The sequence below is a fragment of the Girardinichthys multiradiatus genome, chromosome 15 (genome assembly GCF_021462225.1).
Source record: "Girardinichthys multiradiatus isolate DD_20200921_A chromosome 15, DD_fGirMul_XY1, whole genome shotgun sequence".
Classification (NCBI taxonomy): Eukaryota; Metazoa; Chordata; class Actinopteri; order Cyprinodontiformes; family Goodeidae; genus Girardinichthys; species Girardinichthys multiradiatus.
The window spans coordinates 28,889,652-28,907,064 of record NC_061808.1 but is presented as its reverse complement, the minus strand read 5'-3'; the positions used below and the strand labels follow the sequence as shown (position 1 = coordinate 28,907,064).

Here is a 17,413-nt window from a genome sequence, read left to right as displayed (position 1 = left end):
GTTCATTTGAGATGCTAATTTAAACAGATCCTCTCTTCCAGCACAGGATACTGCTGATCCATTTCTGGGTAAAACAAAGATAAAAAGGGCACTCTTACATGCCACTTGTAATAACAAAAGCAGTTTAACATATACAGGACAGACGGCTGGTGTGGAAAGGATTTGAAAGTACACCCACATTTTGTGCCTATACATCTGTTTTTCTTAGTTGCTTCCATCGGCCTTTTTTTCTGCTTCTGTTCTGAAGTTCTCCTCTCTCTCTGTTGGAACAAAGTCGTGATTCTTTTGTCTTCAGTCAAACTCTTTGTGCTTCAGAAGGTTTTTTGACATTAGCTTGTGTTGAAAACATTAACATGGATTCTAATAATACTGGAATTACATTTTACTTAAAATTCATGAACCACATACCTTTTTTTTATAGGTCATACTGTCTGGTGCAATTATAAAATCCAAAGTACATGTTTTATAATATGCTTGCATAATTTTAGCGTGACATCAAAGCAGTGTGACATAAATACTTCTTGTGTTGTGCTTGACATCAATTGACCTCAGCAATTTCATCTTTAGATTTTAAATGGCAGTTGGACATTGCTTCCCATGGCCTAAACCAATGTGGTTCTTGCAATGTCATTTGTGGTGTATTCTTTTCTCAGTAGTGACACGTACTGTGTAGGAAGAGTTCTGCAGTGACTATACGTGAACTACAGTGCCTTGCAAAAGTATTCATACTTGAACCTTTTCTATGGGGTAAGAACGCTGTCAAAAGCAATGTGTATGTAAAGATGGAAATGTGTGCATATTAGTCAATAGTTGTGCATAAGTAAAATCCAATAGAGGTATTGTATATTTTCTCTATAAGAATACAAAATAAAATGTTACAGCTTCAAGAAATTACAAACACAAAGTTCAAGTTTACAGTTGTGGTTTAGTCTTTATGAATACAATATGCTATAACAGTTTGTGAATACGATTTCTTTTCTATGAGAATACGAATTTACATCAGCGAGTTGATTTGTGTTTCGCATGTGCTGTCACACTCCTCACCGCCAGTAAACGTGGTGCCGGGATTGGATGAAAGAAAAAGGCAATGGGAGATAATTCAGACTAAAAGGAATATTAGGAACAGAGGGGAGATTGGGGGGGGGGGGGGGGGGGGGGGGGGGGGATCAAGAGTATTATAAATAAAGCATTGTTTTTATTTTTATGAAATACAAAACTAAATCATAGAATATAGTGGGTAGCGTTTTACAATCATGTACAGCAGAAGAAGAATAAGAAGCAGCAGCACTAGCGCCAAGATGACGGACCAAGAGCATATATTAACGAAATTAAGACATATTTAAACTTTTTAACATTACCTGGCTTTGTACCGTAGTTTCTTGGTCCGTTTTGTTTTCTATAGAGAAAATATACCATACCGCTTTTGGATTTTACTTATGCTATTGACTATTGACTAATATGCACACATTTTCGTCTTTACATACACATTGTTTTTGACAGCGTTCTTACCCCATACTTTTCCCCTTTTTTTTCAAATTGCCACGAGGAACTTCAGTTTATTTTAATAGGTTTTTACGTGATGGTTACAAAAAATTTAGTTAGAAAAAATTATGCTTGGTTTCCCAAAACATTTTACTAAAAAAAAAAAAATCAGAAACACTTTGCATGCATTTGTGTTCAACTGAACTGGTCTACGTGCAACACGCCATGTGTTGGAAAAAAAAACTAACCCTGCACATGTCTTTGAACTCTAAACTCATCATCCCCAACAATAAACACTGCGGTGGTAGCATCTTTCTGTGGGGAAGCTTTTTCTTCAGCAATGCCGCTCAGTGTTGTTGGGAGGGTAGGTATAGCTAAACACAGAGCAATCCTACAAGAAAACATGTTAGAGGCTACAATAAACTTAGGACGGAGGTTTGCCCTCCAGCAGGACGGCAACCCTAATACATAGAGCCAGAGATGCATAAGAATGATTTGTATCAAACCAAATTGGTTGGTTAGAATGGCCCAGTCAAAGTTCAGACCTTAATCCAATGAAGAGCAGAAGTAGGGATACTTTTGTAAGATACTGTACTTTCATATCAAAATGTCCTTGGGCCTTAGTAAGAGTATAGTCTGGCCTTTAAACAGTTTTATGGTAAATATTAGGTGCATATCTTAGCTCTACTTTTCAAAGTTTGGAAACTGCAAGTCAACATGGGCAGCTGCAGTCTACTGACAGGCGTCTGTTAGAATAAGACGTTTGCCGTTCAAAGCCCAAGAACTCAGACTTGATCAATAGAACATGATATCCCTCTCAAGAGTACTCACTCTTAACAATACTGTGTATGAAGTTTATTGACCGTGAATGGTTGCTCTGCATGTCCATTATGTGAAGGTCAAGGACTGACTCCAGCAGTCCAACGCAGAACAGATTAGAAAAAAAAAGGAAGTAGCAGAAGAAAGGGGGGGTGATGCAAGTTAAAGCCGGAGTGCTTCTTCTTCTTTGTCCTCTGCTGTTTCTTTTATGGACTGGAATACTGAGTTCTGCTCCAGTCAAAACCCACCGCCTACCCACCCACCTGTGCCTGGAAGAGCAGCTGGATGTTTTCAGTCCAGCTGTGTGTCTGGCTGTGTGTATTCAATACAAGCATCATCAGATAGGTGTGAGTGGACGAAGAGATGGAGGGAAGCAGGAAGAGACAGAGCATGCTGGGTAGGAGGTCAGCCCTATGGTGCATTCCTTCACACTCCATCAGCATCTGGATGAGAGGAAGACGGCAGGGGAAGGATGGATGGATGGAAGGAGGGTGTCTGGGGGATGGGGAGGAGCTCTTCTCCCTTCTCTTAATCTCTTTCCTTTTTCTTCTCCCTCTAGCGTCCCTTTGAGGAAAAAAGCCGGACAATGATTACGTGGCTATAGTTAGAAGGCTGGTGGGGGTTTTGAAGATGGCGGGGGCAGTTGGCTGCTGTCGCACTGCTGGGTCGTTTGTTGAGAGAAAGGGAGGAAAGAAGCGAGAAAGAGGGAAGAATGAGATGGGTGGGGGTGGCAGGGAAAACAGACAGGCTGTTAGCGCAGGAAAAATATGTTATCGCCGTGGCAACACAATGTGGCAACTCTCCATGGCAACAGCAGGTGGCTCAGGGCTAAAATTTGCGTGTGTGTGTATGTGTGTGTGTGTGCATGCCTGCACGTGTGCTTCATTCAGCTGCTTAGCCCCAAAAAAAAAAAAAAAAAAAACACAACTCACATTACAAAGGGAACTGGGCAGATGAGAGGAAACAAGTGCTTTTTTTTTTTTGGACTTTCCAGCATCTCCAGGTGTTCTTTCCCCTGTATGTGTGTGTGCATACAGTGTAAAAACCTCTGTCCACGTTGTCGCTGACTGAGGGCAGCCTTTCTAACTGCACAGTGGGGGGAAGCAGTCAAACAATACAGTCTGACGGAGAGCTAGAGACTGCTCAACCTGGAAAGTCCCCCCGCTTGTATACCCTCTTCTCTGTCTGTATCCCTCCATCTTTCTCGCTGAATTATGGCCTCACCAGCAGAACTGCGCCCATTGTCTTCTCGCGTGAGTGTACTCATGAGTGAAGATATCTCCGTCTATGTGAGAAATGCTGTCATTACCTCCCTCATTAGTGGTGCAATGATCACCTAAAGTGAGTCCCCAGCTTTGTGTATTTCTCTGTGTGTGTGTGCAGAGGGCTTGTTTGTACTGTTTAAATGGCTTTTTTTGAGGGCTTAAACATGGATTTAGAGTTAGGGGGTTAGAGGTGAGGCATTGCATTATGTGCCTTGACTGTTGGCATGGGTTGGTTTGAAATAGAAATGCACCAATCAGCATTTTGTGGCCGATTTCTCATCCCTGGTTCCAGCTCTGTTAGCAGTAATAAAACTGCAGTCTCTAAATAAATTCCCTGAAAAATGTACACCCTTACCTTAACTCTGAGATTTCATGAAGGCATTTCTAAATTCAGTTTTTTCCATGAGGGAGAGAGGTTGCAATCTGAATATTGGAACAGAGGAACTTTTCTGTAATACCTTTGCTCTTCCTGTTATCTGCTGCAAGTCTTGCTTTCTCTATCGCAGCCTGATGGAATATCTCCAATATTAGGAAAACTTGAGATTGCAATATAATTATTGGTTACTGCAATGTCTATATTGATTATAGTTAACCAAAGTTTTCTATTTTTCCATCATCAGAATTTCCCCACCACTTTCCCTGAGCTTTATGTCCTTGGTTGCTAAAAATCTATGTCAGTTGTGGGCAAAAAAGGCAAAGAAAGTCTGTCAAAGTGCTCATATACATTATTAGAAAGCAGTATTTTGATGCACATCCATTGAAATATTATAGTTTCCAAATACTGCATTCAAGCGTCCCTCTCGCAATTGCTATATTGCTTACATTAATATTGCTATGATGTGATATCTTGTGCACCTGTCATTTAAATATTGTTTGCTTTTTAATAGCTTCTTAAATCTCTATGCACGGCAGAATACTTGGTTCTTTTGCGCAAATCTTTGCATCACCCGTGGGCCGGTCGAAGCCGCAGACAATAAAAGCAATAAGTATGGTAGCTGAGACAAAAACATACCGTATAAACATTATTTCGTTCGTTCGTTCGTCGTCTTCCGCTTATCCAGGACCGGGTCGCGGGGGCAGCAGACTCAGCAGAGACGCCCGGACGTCCCTCTCTCCAGACACCTCCTCCAGCTCCTCCAGGGGGAGCCCAAGGCGTTCCCAGGCCAGCCGAGAGACATAGTCCCTCCAGCGTGTCCTGGGCCGTCCCCTGGGCCTCCTCCCGGTGGGACGTGCCTGGAACACCTCCCGAGGAAGGCGTCCAGGAGGCATCCGGTATAGATGCCCGAGCCACCTCAACTGGCTCCTCTCGATGTGGAGGAGCAGCAGCTCTACTCCGAGCTCCTCCCGGATGGCCGAGTGTCCAAAACATGCGGCCGAAGGTCTGATGATACGACAACAAAGTCGATCATCGACCTCCTGCCTAGGGTGTCCTGGTGCCAAGTGCACTGATGGACACCCTTATGTTTGAACATGGTGTTCGTTATGGACAATCCGTGACTAGCACAGAAGTCCAATAACAAAACACCACTCGGATTCAGATCGGGGAGGCCATTCCTCCCGATCACGCCTCTCCAGGTGTCACTGTCGTTCCCCACGTGGGCGTTGAAGTCCCCCAGCAGAATAATGGAGTCCCCGGGAGGGGCACTATCCAGCACCCCCGACAGGGACGCCAAGAAGGCAGGGTACTCTGCACTACCACTCGGCCCGTAGGCTGAAATGATAGTCAGAGACCTCTCCCCAACCCGAAGGCGCAGGGATACAACCCTCTCATCCACTGGGGTAAACCCCAACACGAGACGGCTGAGCTGGGGGGCAACAAGCAAACCCACACCAGCCCGCCGCCTCTCCCCGTGGGCCACTCCAGAGTAGAAGAGAGTCCAACCCCTCTCAAGGAGATGGGTTCCAGAGCCAATGCTGTGCGTGGAGGCGAGCCCGATTATTTCTAGTCGATATCTCTCGACCTCCCGCACAAGCTCAAGCTCCTTCCCCCCCAGCGAGGTGACATTCCACGTCCCTAGAGCCAGCCTAAGCATCCGGGGATCGGGCCGCTGAGGTCTCCACCTTCGTCCGCCACCCAATCCTCTTTGCACCGGTCTCTCACGGTTCCCCCTGCAGGTAGTGGGCCCACTGGGGGATGGCCTCGCGTCTCTCGTTCGGGCTTGGCCCGGCCGGGTCCCGCGAGGAGCAACCCGGCCACCAGGCGCTCTCCGACGAGTCCCGACCCCAGGCCTGGCTCCAGGGTGGGACCCCGGCTCCGCCGTACCGGGCGACGTCACGTGCCTCGATATTTTGTTCTTCATGAGGGGTTCTTGAACCATTCTTTGTCTGACCCATCACCTAGAGCCTGTTTGCCATGGGAGACCCTACCAGGGGCATTTAGGCCCCAGACAACATAGCCTCTAGGATCATTTGAGCACTCAAACCCCTCCACCACATTAAGGTGACGGTTCAAGGAGGGGTAAACATTATTTATGTTTTCAAAAAAACACTAAACATGCATTGTGTAATTACTCCTTTCCGTTACACTCTTGGATACTGAACGTATGCAAATGAAAACATTCTACATAACGTTGTTCTTGCACGGTGTTCCATCTCCTTTTTTGTATAATGGTAGTTTATGGATGCTCTCTTTTTGCTTTAGAAGGAACAGTGCATGCAGCTCAGCAAGCTCCGCTGCCTCGCTACCAAACTTCCCCCCTTGCTATATAACAGCCACTGTTTATGACACATGCTTTCTTCGTAAAACTGGGGGAAATGCACCTTGGTGATCAACAAAACACCAAAGTTTGAAGTCAGCCGAACCAAATCGGTTTTAGATCGAGAGTTCTTTCAGTCGAAAAACGTGATTTCTCGGTGCATCTCTAGTGTGAATTATACATGATATGGTATAATAACCTTGACACTGTTTCGTTGTATCTCTATATTTATAATAAAATTCATACAAAATATGATTTAATTTAAAACAGAAAATCAACAAGTATTCCTACTGGTGGTAAAATAATAAAACTACTAATTATCACTGTTATTAAAATAATATCTATGACATCTACTTGTTGTCATTTGATACCTGCACTAAAACAGGAATCTAGATTATACACCTGACAGATCTTTATTTATAGAGCACTCTTTATACTCAACTTAGGCAACTCAAAGATGTGTGTGGATGCAAAAATCAAGAGGAAATGGAAAAACAAACAATGTCAAAAAGACAAAAATAATGAGCTAAAAAGAAATGGTAGCAGAGGTCCAGGTTTGAAGGACTAAAAGAAACTGTGTTGATGATATAGCGAGAGTAGAGTTATACATAAAAATCCTAAAAAGCATTGATCCTGAAAAAAGTGTTAAAACTGAAGTCATAAATAATAGAAAAAAGATTTTAAAAAATAGATGAATAGATACTTTTAAACTTAATCTGCATTGACCTCAAACAAAAAACGTAAGAGAATTCTTCAAAAAATAAATAAAGTCAAACTAAAAGTGCATAAAAATTTGATATAAATAAGATTAGGAATAAGCGATTGTACTTATTTACTAAAAGTAATCTGAAAGCCAAACCACAAAGATAAGTCTTCAGTTTGCTTTTAAAAATAATAACGGCCTGTATCGCCCTCAGAAAGGCCATGCAGAAGGGTAGGGCTATAATTACAAAATAACGTCTCACTGTTTGCCTTTGTTAATTTTAAATTTATCAGAAGACATTTTATAGAAGGGATCTGGGTGGCTTTTAAGATTTCTTAGCAAATGTAATAAATATGTGGGACCAAAACTATTAATTATTTTTAAAATTTGTGAAAAGCACTTTAAATTCCATTCTAAAATGTAGAAGTAACCAGTGCAGAAACTTTAAATTGGAGAGAACAACGTTTTATTAAGAAAAACTTGGAATGTAGTAGATTTATATTAGTGTGGATATCTACTTGGGTAGCTAGCCTGCAGTCTGCTGCTTTACAGACATGTTGTTCGCAGTTAACCAAATGGAGTTTTAAAATGGCACTAGCTTAATAAAGTGATGGGTGGTCCACCTTTAGGGGGGCAATGCTGCATTACTCTTTGCTCTGTACAGCCTAAGAAAACTCTGATAACTCATTATGGAGTAATTTAAAGGAGCTTAAACTGTTGGAATGATATGACGTAAATCCTTGATCTACCTTGATACGAGTAAGAGGCTTGTGGGGCTCCAACAATAATACATACGTTTTTCTGTTTGTTTTAATGTGTCACCCTGGATGCACATCTGTCTTAAATATGCCTGCGTGCCACAGGCGACTGTTAAATGCACACACGGCAATGAGAGCGGCTGTGTGTGAACGGACCAGCGACGTGCGGTGGGGGGCTGTCATGAGAAATTACCCCCGTGGACTGCAGTGTGGAGGCTGTAATTCTCCGAGGTAATCACAGGGAATAATGGCAACAGTGGGACACCCGGGATTCTAATCACTATAATCAGAAGCATTGGCTTATGGGCTCAAATTCTTGCCTCGCTATCTGCCTTTTACGAGAAAGCCGGCTGGGCTTGTTTGGCTGGTGCCGCGAGATCAAATGATTGACCAGTTCTCTCTCTTCCTCTTTTCTTCTCATCTCTCTCCTTCCTCTCTAGTCCTCCATTGTGGTCGGGGAGCCCCATCTTCAGAAAGAACGGAGGAGTTCTCCTACAAGGTACAGTTGCACCTCTGCAGGTCACATCCTTGTTTATGTGTGATCTTCCACCTTTTTTTTTTTTCTATTGTCTTTCTTTTTTACTCCCTCACCCTTTTACCCCTTCTCCTCCCCACTGCACCTTCTGCGGATGTGCCAACTCCAATCATCTCAATTCCAAATCCCTCTTCTTAGAGGCGCACCTTGAGAATACCAAGCTCTGAGATCTGACTCTTGGATCGCAGCCCAAGGAGGAATGCTTTTTTTTCTACAGAGGCATATTTCAGAGTTTGCTTAAAAAGAACACGAGAAAGTGATGAAGACATAACAAGAAACTGGAAGCCTCCTCTATTGCCCCTTTCCCTGATTTAACTTAACATATGTCCACTCTCGCATCCTCTTCCCTGTATTTTCCATTATTCTTCTCCCCTCCTCCTCTTCTCTCTTCCCCCGGTGGCTGGACAGCAGTTAAAATGGACATTCAATCCCAATCAGGGAGCACTCCAGGAGCTCACTGGGCTGCCGAGCCCTAAATGGAGGGGGAAGTGGATACATTAGGCGTCTGCGGCGAGCCCTCCATGGCCGCTTATAATGGAATAGTAATGGTCAAGGAGCAGAAGTCAGAGAGGGGAGCGCTTGAGAACCTGGACTCCCTCTAGACGTGCGCAGTCAGAGTGATGGTGCTGAACGGATGGACGGACAGAAAGGGAGACAAGTGAGGGTCAATTTGGAGTGTGCATGTAACAGAAAAGGACAGGAAATTTGTTTTTTTGTTCCCCTTAATGTGTTTTTAAAAGGTAAGAGAGCAGGAATGGTCAGGTGTGATATTCAGAGGCAGCAGGTAGAAAGAAAGTTGTGATAGACAGCCAGAGGCAACGACAAGGAGAGGGTTGGAGGGGGCATAGAGAGGTGGGCTGTTAGTGGCTTCAGTTATTACTTCCATCTCCCATTCTCAGAGCCTTCAGAGCTGTTCTGCTCTTAGCTGATGTGGGCTGAAGTCCTCCTGTCCCTGTCACCAAGCAGCAGCAGGATGATCACAAGTGTAACTCAGGGAGATGGGTCCTCATCCTGACGGGTCAGTCCCAAAGTTCCATCACAAGGTCAAAAAAAGGAAAACGAAAGCAATTCACATACAAAACAAAAGAGCGAGTTTCAAGCTGCTGTTGATTTAAAAACAAAGTAATCTCTCTGGAAGGTAATGTAGTTACAAAAGGTTTGTCTGAATTATATCTACCTGCTAATGTTTCCTGATACCAGAGCAGTAAAAAGGTTTGTTTATTGCAGCTGAGGTTAGTAAATAAACACAGCCTGAAGAAAAGAAAGATTTCTATAGACACCACATTTTCAGTTTCTTTATGCACCCATGTTATTTGATTTTATACACCCTAAAAATCGGTGCGCTTTTCCTTTAAATTCAGAAGAGTATTAAATTAAACTTCTTATAATATAAAGCTCATCCTCTCATTGAACTTGAGCAGCTTAAGTAATACATTTTCATTATGGTAAGTAAGGATACTGATGTGTTCTATTAAAACTTACAGTCCCTTGCAAAAGTATTCATACCCATTCACGTTTTTTCACATTTAATCACATTACAACCCCCAATTTCAATGGGATTTTTTGGGATTTTATGTGACAAGCTAACCCAAAGTACCACATGAATAGTGAAGGGAAAAAATATTTTACAAGCAAATATCTGCAAAGTGTGGTTTGCACTTGTGTTCACTATCCTTTACTCTGGTAGCCTAAAATAAGCAAGTCATGAGGCAATAGTCTACTTGTGTGTAATTTAAATTATTTATGGATTTATATGTTCTCAAAAGGCCCTTCTAGAGGTTAGAGCTGATTTTTTTAAATGTTGTAGGAGGCGATGTGGAAGAATTAGGCCACGCCCACCAAATATTTCACTGGATATCTTTTGGGGGGCGGACTAAGATTGGCCACATTGAATTTGGTGCAGATCAGATGATATATGTGGAAATTAGAGCCAAACGCATAGCCACGGCATGACGTTGCACCACGGCCACACCATAGTACAGTCTCTGTGTTCCAAACCAAGTTAGACCAAGTTGTTATCTGTCTTCTGACACACTTTCAAGTTTATTAGGTCAAGAGGGTCAGAGTGAACTTTCCAATTGAAATAAAAGTGACTTACTGATCTCAGGGTACATGATTTTCATGATGCAAAGTTTTAGGCCTGCCCCTGCCCCTTCAGCATAATAAAAAACTCACGAATTTGATATATTTTAATCCCCTATGCTTTAAATTCATACCGACCAAATTTGAAGCTGATTGCTCAAAATCCCTAGGAGGAGTTTGTTGGAGTTTTGCATGTATGAAACATCAAAAACCCCAAAAAACTACCATTTGAGGCAAAATGGACGACTTTCTGTTAGGTTTAGGACATATCTCCTAGAGACTTTTAATCTCATGATTTGGAGGAATCTACCTATGTACCAAATGGTGGTGAGTTTTTGAATATGTTAAGGCCTCCAGAAAGCCAATTTCATTTGTCAGGAGAATAATTAATGGAGCAGTTCCAATCCAGTCCTAATAAAGTGATCATCATGATATCAATGTGGTTTTTGTATACTTGTGGTTCCTGCATTATCCTACTGCCCATCTATCCATCCGCCCGTCCACTCGTCCATCCACCTGTTCATACATCGTCATTTGAGATTGTGTTGTTTAGGAAAGGGAAACATCTCTCTCCTCAGCATCACAATTCAGCTCATTCTGGGGTATCGCCGGCCAGAGGGGATCTAGCAGGAGGCCCTCCAGAATACTCTGGATCTGTCCCAGGGTCTCCACCCAGTGGGAGTTTAAAGTTTTATCTCTTAAGAAATTAATTATCCAAACGGGTTAAACAGCAGATTTCTCCTCACTGTATTTCTTAATAAAAAGCTTTGCTGATCTGATTCTTGCAGAATTCTTTACCTGTTGTGTTTAGCGCCACCCTCTGGATGGGAGTGTTATTGTCGCATTCACATATATATGAGCTGCAAGCGGACATCTGTAGAGCATCCTTGTGGATCTTAGTGGGCAGTTACATATGACTAGATTAATGGACAGTAGAGTGAACTGGGAAGTTGGTAGTAGCAACTGACTAGTTTTCATTTATTTTCATAAAAAAAATTAATTGGCAGATACAGTCCTTGTTGATAACTTAAGTTTGGTTTGTCCTAATTCCTACATCCCATTGTCATCTTAACTGAACTTTGATGACTATCAAAAGAAAACTGGATTCATCTAAGCAGCTCTGTTAGTCACCATTTGGTTCATTGGAGGTTCTTCTGAAAGAAAAGGAGAGACTTGTTTAAAATCTGTATTATATTACTGTAATCAAGTGTTACTTTCATTTAGTCGCCCCTCTACAAGTTACAGCACATGTCAATCCGCCAAGCTCTTAAACTCTAAGCCCGAGTGTCAGATAGACAAGCCGGTTAGCCGTCCAGTTAAACTGCCAGCAACTTCATCCCACCAGCAATCCAGGCTGTCATTCAGCCAGTCAGTCAGACAGCATTAGTATGCATCCTGCCCTCAGACTCTTCTCTCAGTTTAACACGCAGCATCCAGGCAGGCAAACGGACAGAGAGGGGGGCTGTTTTGACTGAGCGAGAGGCTGCTTTCAAACGGTTGCAATCTCAAGGTCTGCTGGGAGTGACCTCTGAACCTGTGGGCTGTTAGTGTGAGCTGAGTGAGTGCTCCTCTGCCGGACGAGCCGAGACTGCAGCCTGTAGGGCCATGTGGAGCTCATTTAGGACGAGAGCAGAGGAGGAAATGGGGGAGGCAGGGAGAAGATGCAGGAAGCAGACACAGAAGGCACGGCAGCTGACCATACGTATGGGGGAAAAATAGACCAAGGGCATAAATTCTTTCTAGGAAAGTGTCTAAGATACATACACAAGTTCTCATACCATCAAAAGGGACTTGATATAGTTGAATATCTCTAAGCTTTTAAGAACGTACCGCTCAATCTCAGCAATGCCTGATTGTTCTCAGTCTAGTTTGTTGCCTCATCTCCACAGCATATGTCCCAGGCTTTTAACCTACAGAGAGAGCATACATGCTCAGCTGGAGATATGAGTCACCAGTGTACACAGAATGGCGGTGAGATCAATACAGACAATGGGGGAAAATATCAACAAAGAGGGTGGAATTACATGGACAAACAGGGTTTATGAACAAGTACAAACACCATAGTAGAGAGGAAGAAGAGAAGAGTTGCCCACGCTTGGACTTGGTAGCCATGTGTTTGTGGGTGTGTATTTATATCCAGAGTTCCTATACAGTCTGGAAGTATTTTAGAACTTACAGTATGGAAATGTATTGGTGTTTCTCTATTGTCATTCTCTAAACATCCATCCATCCATCTCTAATTTAGTATTTTCCCTGCCCAAATATCTGTCAGAAAGTCTTAGTAAGTTTTTGAAGCGAAACAGTGTTTGGGTTGGTTCAGTGTCGCTGTGTCAAACAGAGCCTGGTATTCCCCCCCCCCCCCCCCTTCCTATCACTTTCTCTCCTGATTCCTGATCCTCCACTCTGTGGCATGTTGCTATGGCAACGCATAGCCCGATTGGAGCGAGAGGGTGGGGAAGGAGAGGAGGGTGCACGTCAACCCGGGAAGACCTAATGCGCTGCCCACACACACACACACACACACACACACAGAAACATGCAGCAAGTGATCAAGATTACAAAAGAGACTGTGTGCAGGGACTTACTTATAAGGTTATGGAGAGCAGCGCTGGCGATATCAGGGGCAGAGCCATGCTAACCGCAGTCAATGAGATTACTGTGGACACAGTGGGCCAGGGAAAAGGCTAAAAAACACAAAAGCACCAGCAACTCCATCATATTCCATCTGGTGCTGGTACATGCGTGTGTTACAACATGAACCAAAAATATGAGGCTGTTTTCTGGGGGGGCCTCGCCGTGACAACTTGTATGTTTTAATGAGCTTGCAGCTCCTGGGGCGAATTAAATTTCTCCTCGTGACATCAATCATACATTTAGCAGTTTCTGCTGAGAGTTAACATTGGGGGGGACAGGCTTCATTTGCAACGTGTTTATGCTGCGAACATGTTTGCTGGCATTTGCACCTCAACAAATGCGTCTGCGACAGACAAAAGCAAACAGTGGGTCATCATTTGCAAAACACAAACTGACCCCAGAGATGAGAGTGACAGCTGTTTTAGTGAACGGCAATGGCTGTGGTGAGCAACCTGCTTTGAATTAAAAGACTTTTGGCTCAGATCTTTTCTTCTTTTTTGACCTTCGTAAATCGTCCGTCTGTCTTAAAATAGTCCAGTGTTTTGCAGAAGTAGAACAGCAACCTTTAGTCTGTGACCTTGGTGGACAATCTGAAATTGGAACTCACTGTTTTTTGAAGCTTGTTAATGTTTCTTTCAATCCTGAATTCAGTTTTGGACTGAGACACTTTGGGTTTGAAGGCATAAAGTTGTCAAGTTTTACCTTTATCCTCTTTATTTAAGATACAATAAAGTCTGATTTTAAAAGTATTAAAGAAAAGATTAGATTATTTTACATTTACCTGGCTCCACAGGTATTAAACTCCATGTTTTTGGTGCACCATTTCAACCAATCACTCAATTTTATTCACAGAACATTTTACACACACAAAGTGACCAAAGTTCTGTATAGGTCCATAATTAAATAGAAACAAACACAAACAATAAAACACGTAGACAAAAAGAAAAAAAAAGTTAAAAACTGTAATAATAGTAAGTAAAAGAAAGTAAAAGACTAATAATTAAGAACAGACTGATATTTCTACTCAAGTGGAAAAAAAAGCCAACTTTAAAAGATGGGTTTTTAAAAGGGACCTAAAATCATTCAGTGTATTGGCCGACCTCGATTGTTGATTGTTCCAGAGTTTGGGAGCAACAGCGGAAAAATCTCTTTCTCCTCGGGTCACAAGACGAGTCCAAGCAACCGGAGCATGCTTGTGTAAAAGCTCTGTTAAATAAGAAGCTGCCAGACCGTTTAAACATTTAAAAATGTTAATCTTACTCCTAAAACATGCAGGCAATCAGTGAAGTGCATTTGTGGATACAGGTCCTTCTCAAAATATTAGCATATTGTGATAAAGTTCATTATTTTCAATAATGTCATGATGAAAATGTAACATTCATATATTTTAGATTCATTGCACACTAACTGAAATATTTCAGGTCTTTTATTGTCTTAATACGGATGATTTTGGCATACAGCTCATGAAAACCCAACATTCCTATCTCACAAAATTAGCATATTTCATCCGATCAATAAAAGAAAAGTGTTTTTAATACAAAAAACGTTAACCTTCAAATAATCATGTACAGTTATGCACTCAATACTTGGTCGGGAATCCTTTGGCAGAAATGACTGCTTCAATACGGCGTGGCATGGAGGCAATCAGCCTGTGGCACTGCTGAGGTCTTATGGAGGCCCAGGATTCTTCGATAGCGGCCTTTAGCTCATCCAGAGTGTTGGGTCTTGAGTCTCTCAACGTTCTCTTCACAATATCCCACAGATTCTCTATGGGGTTCAGGTCAGGAGAGTTGGCAGGCCAATTGAGCACAGTGATACCATGGTCAGTAAACCATTTACCAGTGGTTTTGGCACTGTGAGCAGGTGCCAGGTCGTGCTGAAAAATGAAATCTTCATCTCCATAAAGCTTTTCAGCAGATGGAAGCATGAAGTGCTCCAAAATCTTCTGATAGCTAGCTGCATTGACCCTGCCCTTGATAAAACACAGTGGACCAACACCAGCAGCTGACACGGCACCCCAGACCATCACTGACTGTGGGTACTTGACACTGGACTTCTGGCATTTTGGCATTTCCTTCTCCCCAGTCTTCTTCAAGACTCTGGCACCTTGATTTCCGAATGACATGCGGAATTTGCTTTCATCCGAAAAAAGTACTTTGGACCACTGAGCAACAGTCCAGTGCTGCTTCTCTGTAGCCCAGGTCAGGCGCTTCTGCTGCTGTTTCTGGTTCAAAAGTGGCTTGACCCGGGGAATGCGGCACCTGTAGCCCATTTCTTGCACACGCTTGTGCACGGTGGCTCTGGATGTTTCTACTCCAGACTCAGTCCACTGCTTCCGCAGGTCCCCCAAGGTCTGGAATTGGCCCTTCTCCACAATCTTCCTCAGGGTCCGGTCAACTCTTCTCGTTGTGCAGCGTTTTCTGCCACACTTTTTCCTTCCCACAGACTTCCCACTGAGGTGCCTTGATACAGCACTCTGGGAACAGCCTATTCGTTCAGAAATTTTTTTCTGTGTCTTACCCTCTTGCTTGAGGGTGTCAATAGTGGCCTTCTGGACAGCAGTCAGGTCGGCAGTCTTACCCATGATTGGGGTTTTGAGTGATGAACCAGGCTGGGAGTTTTAAAGGCCTCAGGAATCTTTTGCAGGTGTTTAGAGTTAACTCGTTGATTCAGATGATTAGGTTCATAGCTCGTTTAGAGACCCTTTTAATGATATGCTAATTTTGTGAGATAGGAATTTTGGGTTTTCATGAGCTGTATGCCACAATCATCCGTATTAAGACAATAAAAGACCTGAAATATTTCAGTTAGTGTGCAATGAATCTAAAATATATGACTGTTAAATTTTCATCATGACATTATGGAAAATAATGAACTTTATCACAATATGCCAATTATTTGAGAAGGACCTGTAGAGTGGCATTTGTTCCAATGCAGCTCCTGACGTTTGGCTGTCTTATCTCTAAAAGACATATCTGGAGAGTTTTCTCCAATGACCTTCATTTACTTTGAAAACTATTCACATAATGGTTCAGCAGGGGAAGCACATGCGCCAGGAGTATCTATTTTTTGATACTTTTGAGCTTTTCTCCAATAATACAGCAGTGTATGGTATTATCAACAAGGCTTAGGAATTGTCATAAATTCTAATGCTATGATAACCTTGAGTAAAAATACTAACGTTTCATAGTATAGTGTATGGTATTTAAACTTTTTTTTTTTTTCAAAAAACAGAAACTAGTGTCAGTTATTTAAAGCAAAAGCAACAATATTCCTCCTGCGGCTGCATTGATTATTAAATCTAAAATAATGTTATATATAACATCTTTTTCTAGTTAGTTTGAATTCAGAAACAGCCGATGTTGTCTTCCTTAAAGGGAGAGAGAAAAGTGTAGTAGGTTTCCTTCAGCCTGCTGGCTGGCAGTGCGCATTGGGGGAGAGGTGAGCGTTGCTCTATAGAGAAAACTCCAGCACCTACTCTTGCATCTCATTAAAATACACCTAAACCATTGGATCAGCAAATAATGTAATTGTAAATGTAAGTATTTTTCCAAATATATCTATATTACTTTTTTTAAAACCCCAGTATTCCTTAATACCAGTTACCGGACAATGCCTATTACCGACTGTCACTTGTCAGCAATTTCTAACCCGCAGCCTGCGTTCAGTCTTCATGGTAACCATCTGGTTGTGGTAGTCTCCCCTACTTTTATTACTGTTTCTTACAGGTGTATTTGCTGCGGTAGATAATCCTTCCTGTTATCTAGAGCAGGGATTCCCCAACATTTCAGCCTGTGACCCCCAAAATAATAGTACTATAGACTGGCGACCCCTTTTGGGGGGATCTAGCAATACATTTGAACTCAGCACCCAGACTGACACATGGTGGTAGCGACATCATGGTAGGTGTTGTATTTCTTCAACAAGGACATGGGATCTCCTCAGAGCTGATGGTAAACTAGATGCTCCTACCTGTTATTATTGAAGTAATGTTGTAGCTAAAGTGATTGGCTTTAGGTCAATCTTTTTAATGTTCTTTTACTGCAATGGATGAACTGTTTCAGCTTCTTAAAAAACCTTCAGATGGACTTTTCATCGAGATAAACTACACATCCTCACACCTGAAACAAGTCCCACCTATTTGTTCAGCTTAGACCAGCCAGTAACTGTTCTAAGTGTCCTAAAACATGTAACTACTGTAACAATTAAAGCTAAGCTCCACTGGGAGCCATTTACCATTCTTCCTCTAACACAGTCCAATCTGCAAGGTCTCTCCAGCTCCTTACTTAGACATTTACCGCAATCCGAGGACATAATTAACGCACATGTAAGCATCTGTGAATTGTCACCGTAGATCACCTTTGAGTTAAGTACCACCGATGGAGCGAAATGATGCCTTAGCCCAACTTAAACAGGTCATTATTAGGCTGTAATGCATT

General features: G+C 42.4%; 1 protein-coding gene across 1 annotated transcript in view; it reads left to right on the top strand.

Annotated features, from left to right (window-relative positions):
• The window catches only part of LOC124881826 (forkhead box protein N3-like), a 111,112-nt gene that overhangs the window by 84,496 nt on the left and 9,203 nt on the right, over window positions 1-17,413 (top strand). Inside the window, exon 4 of the mRNA XM_047387648.1 lies at window positions 8,164-8,222. Within this exon, the coding sequence (XP_047243604.1) occupies window positions 8,164-8,222 (59 nt within the window). The remainder of the gene's footprint in view (window positions 1-8,163; window positions 8,223-17,413) is intronic.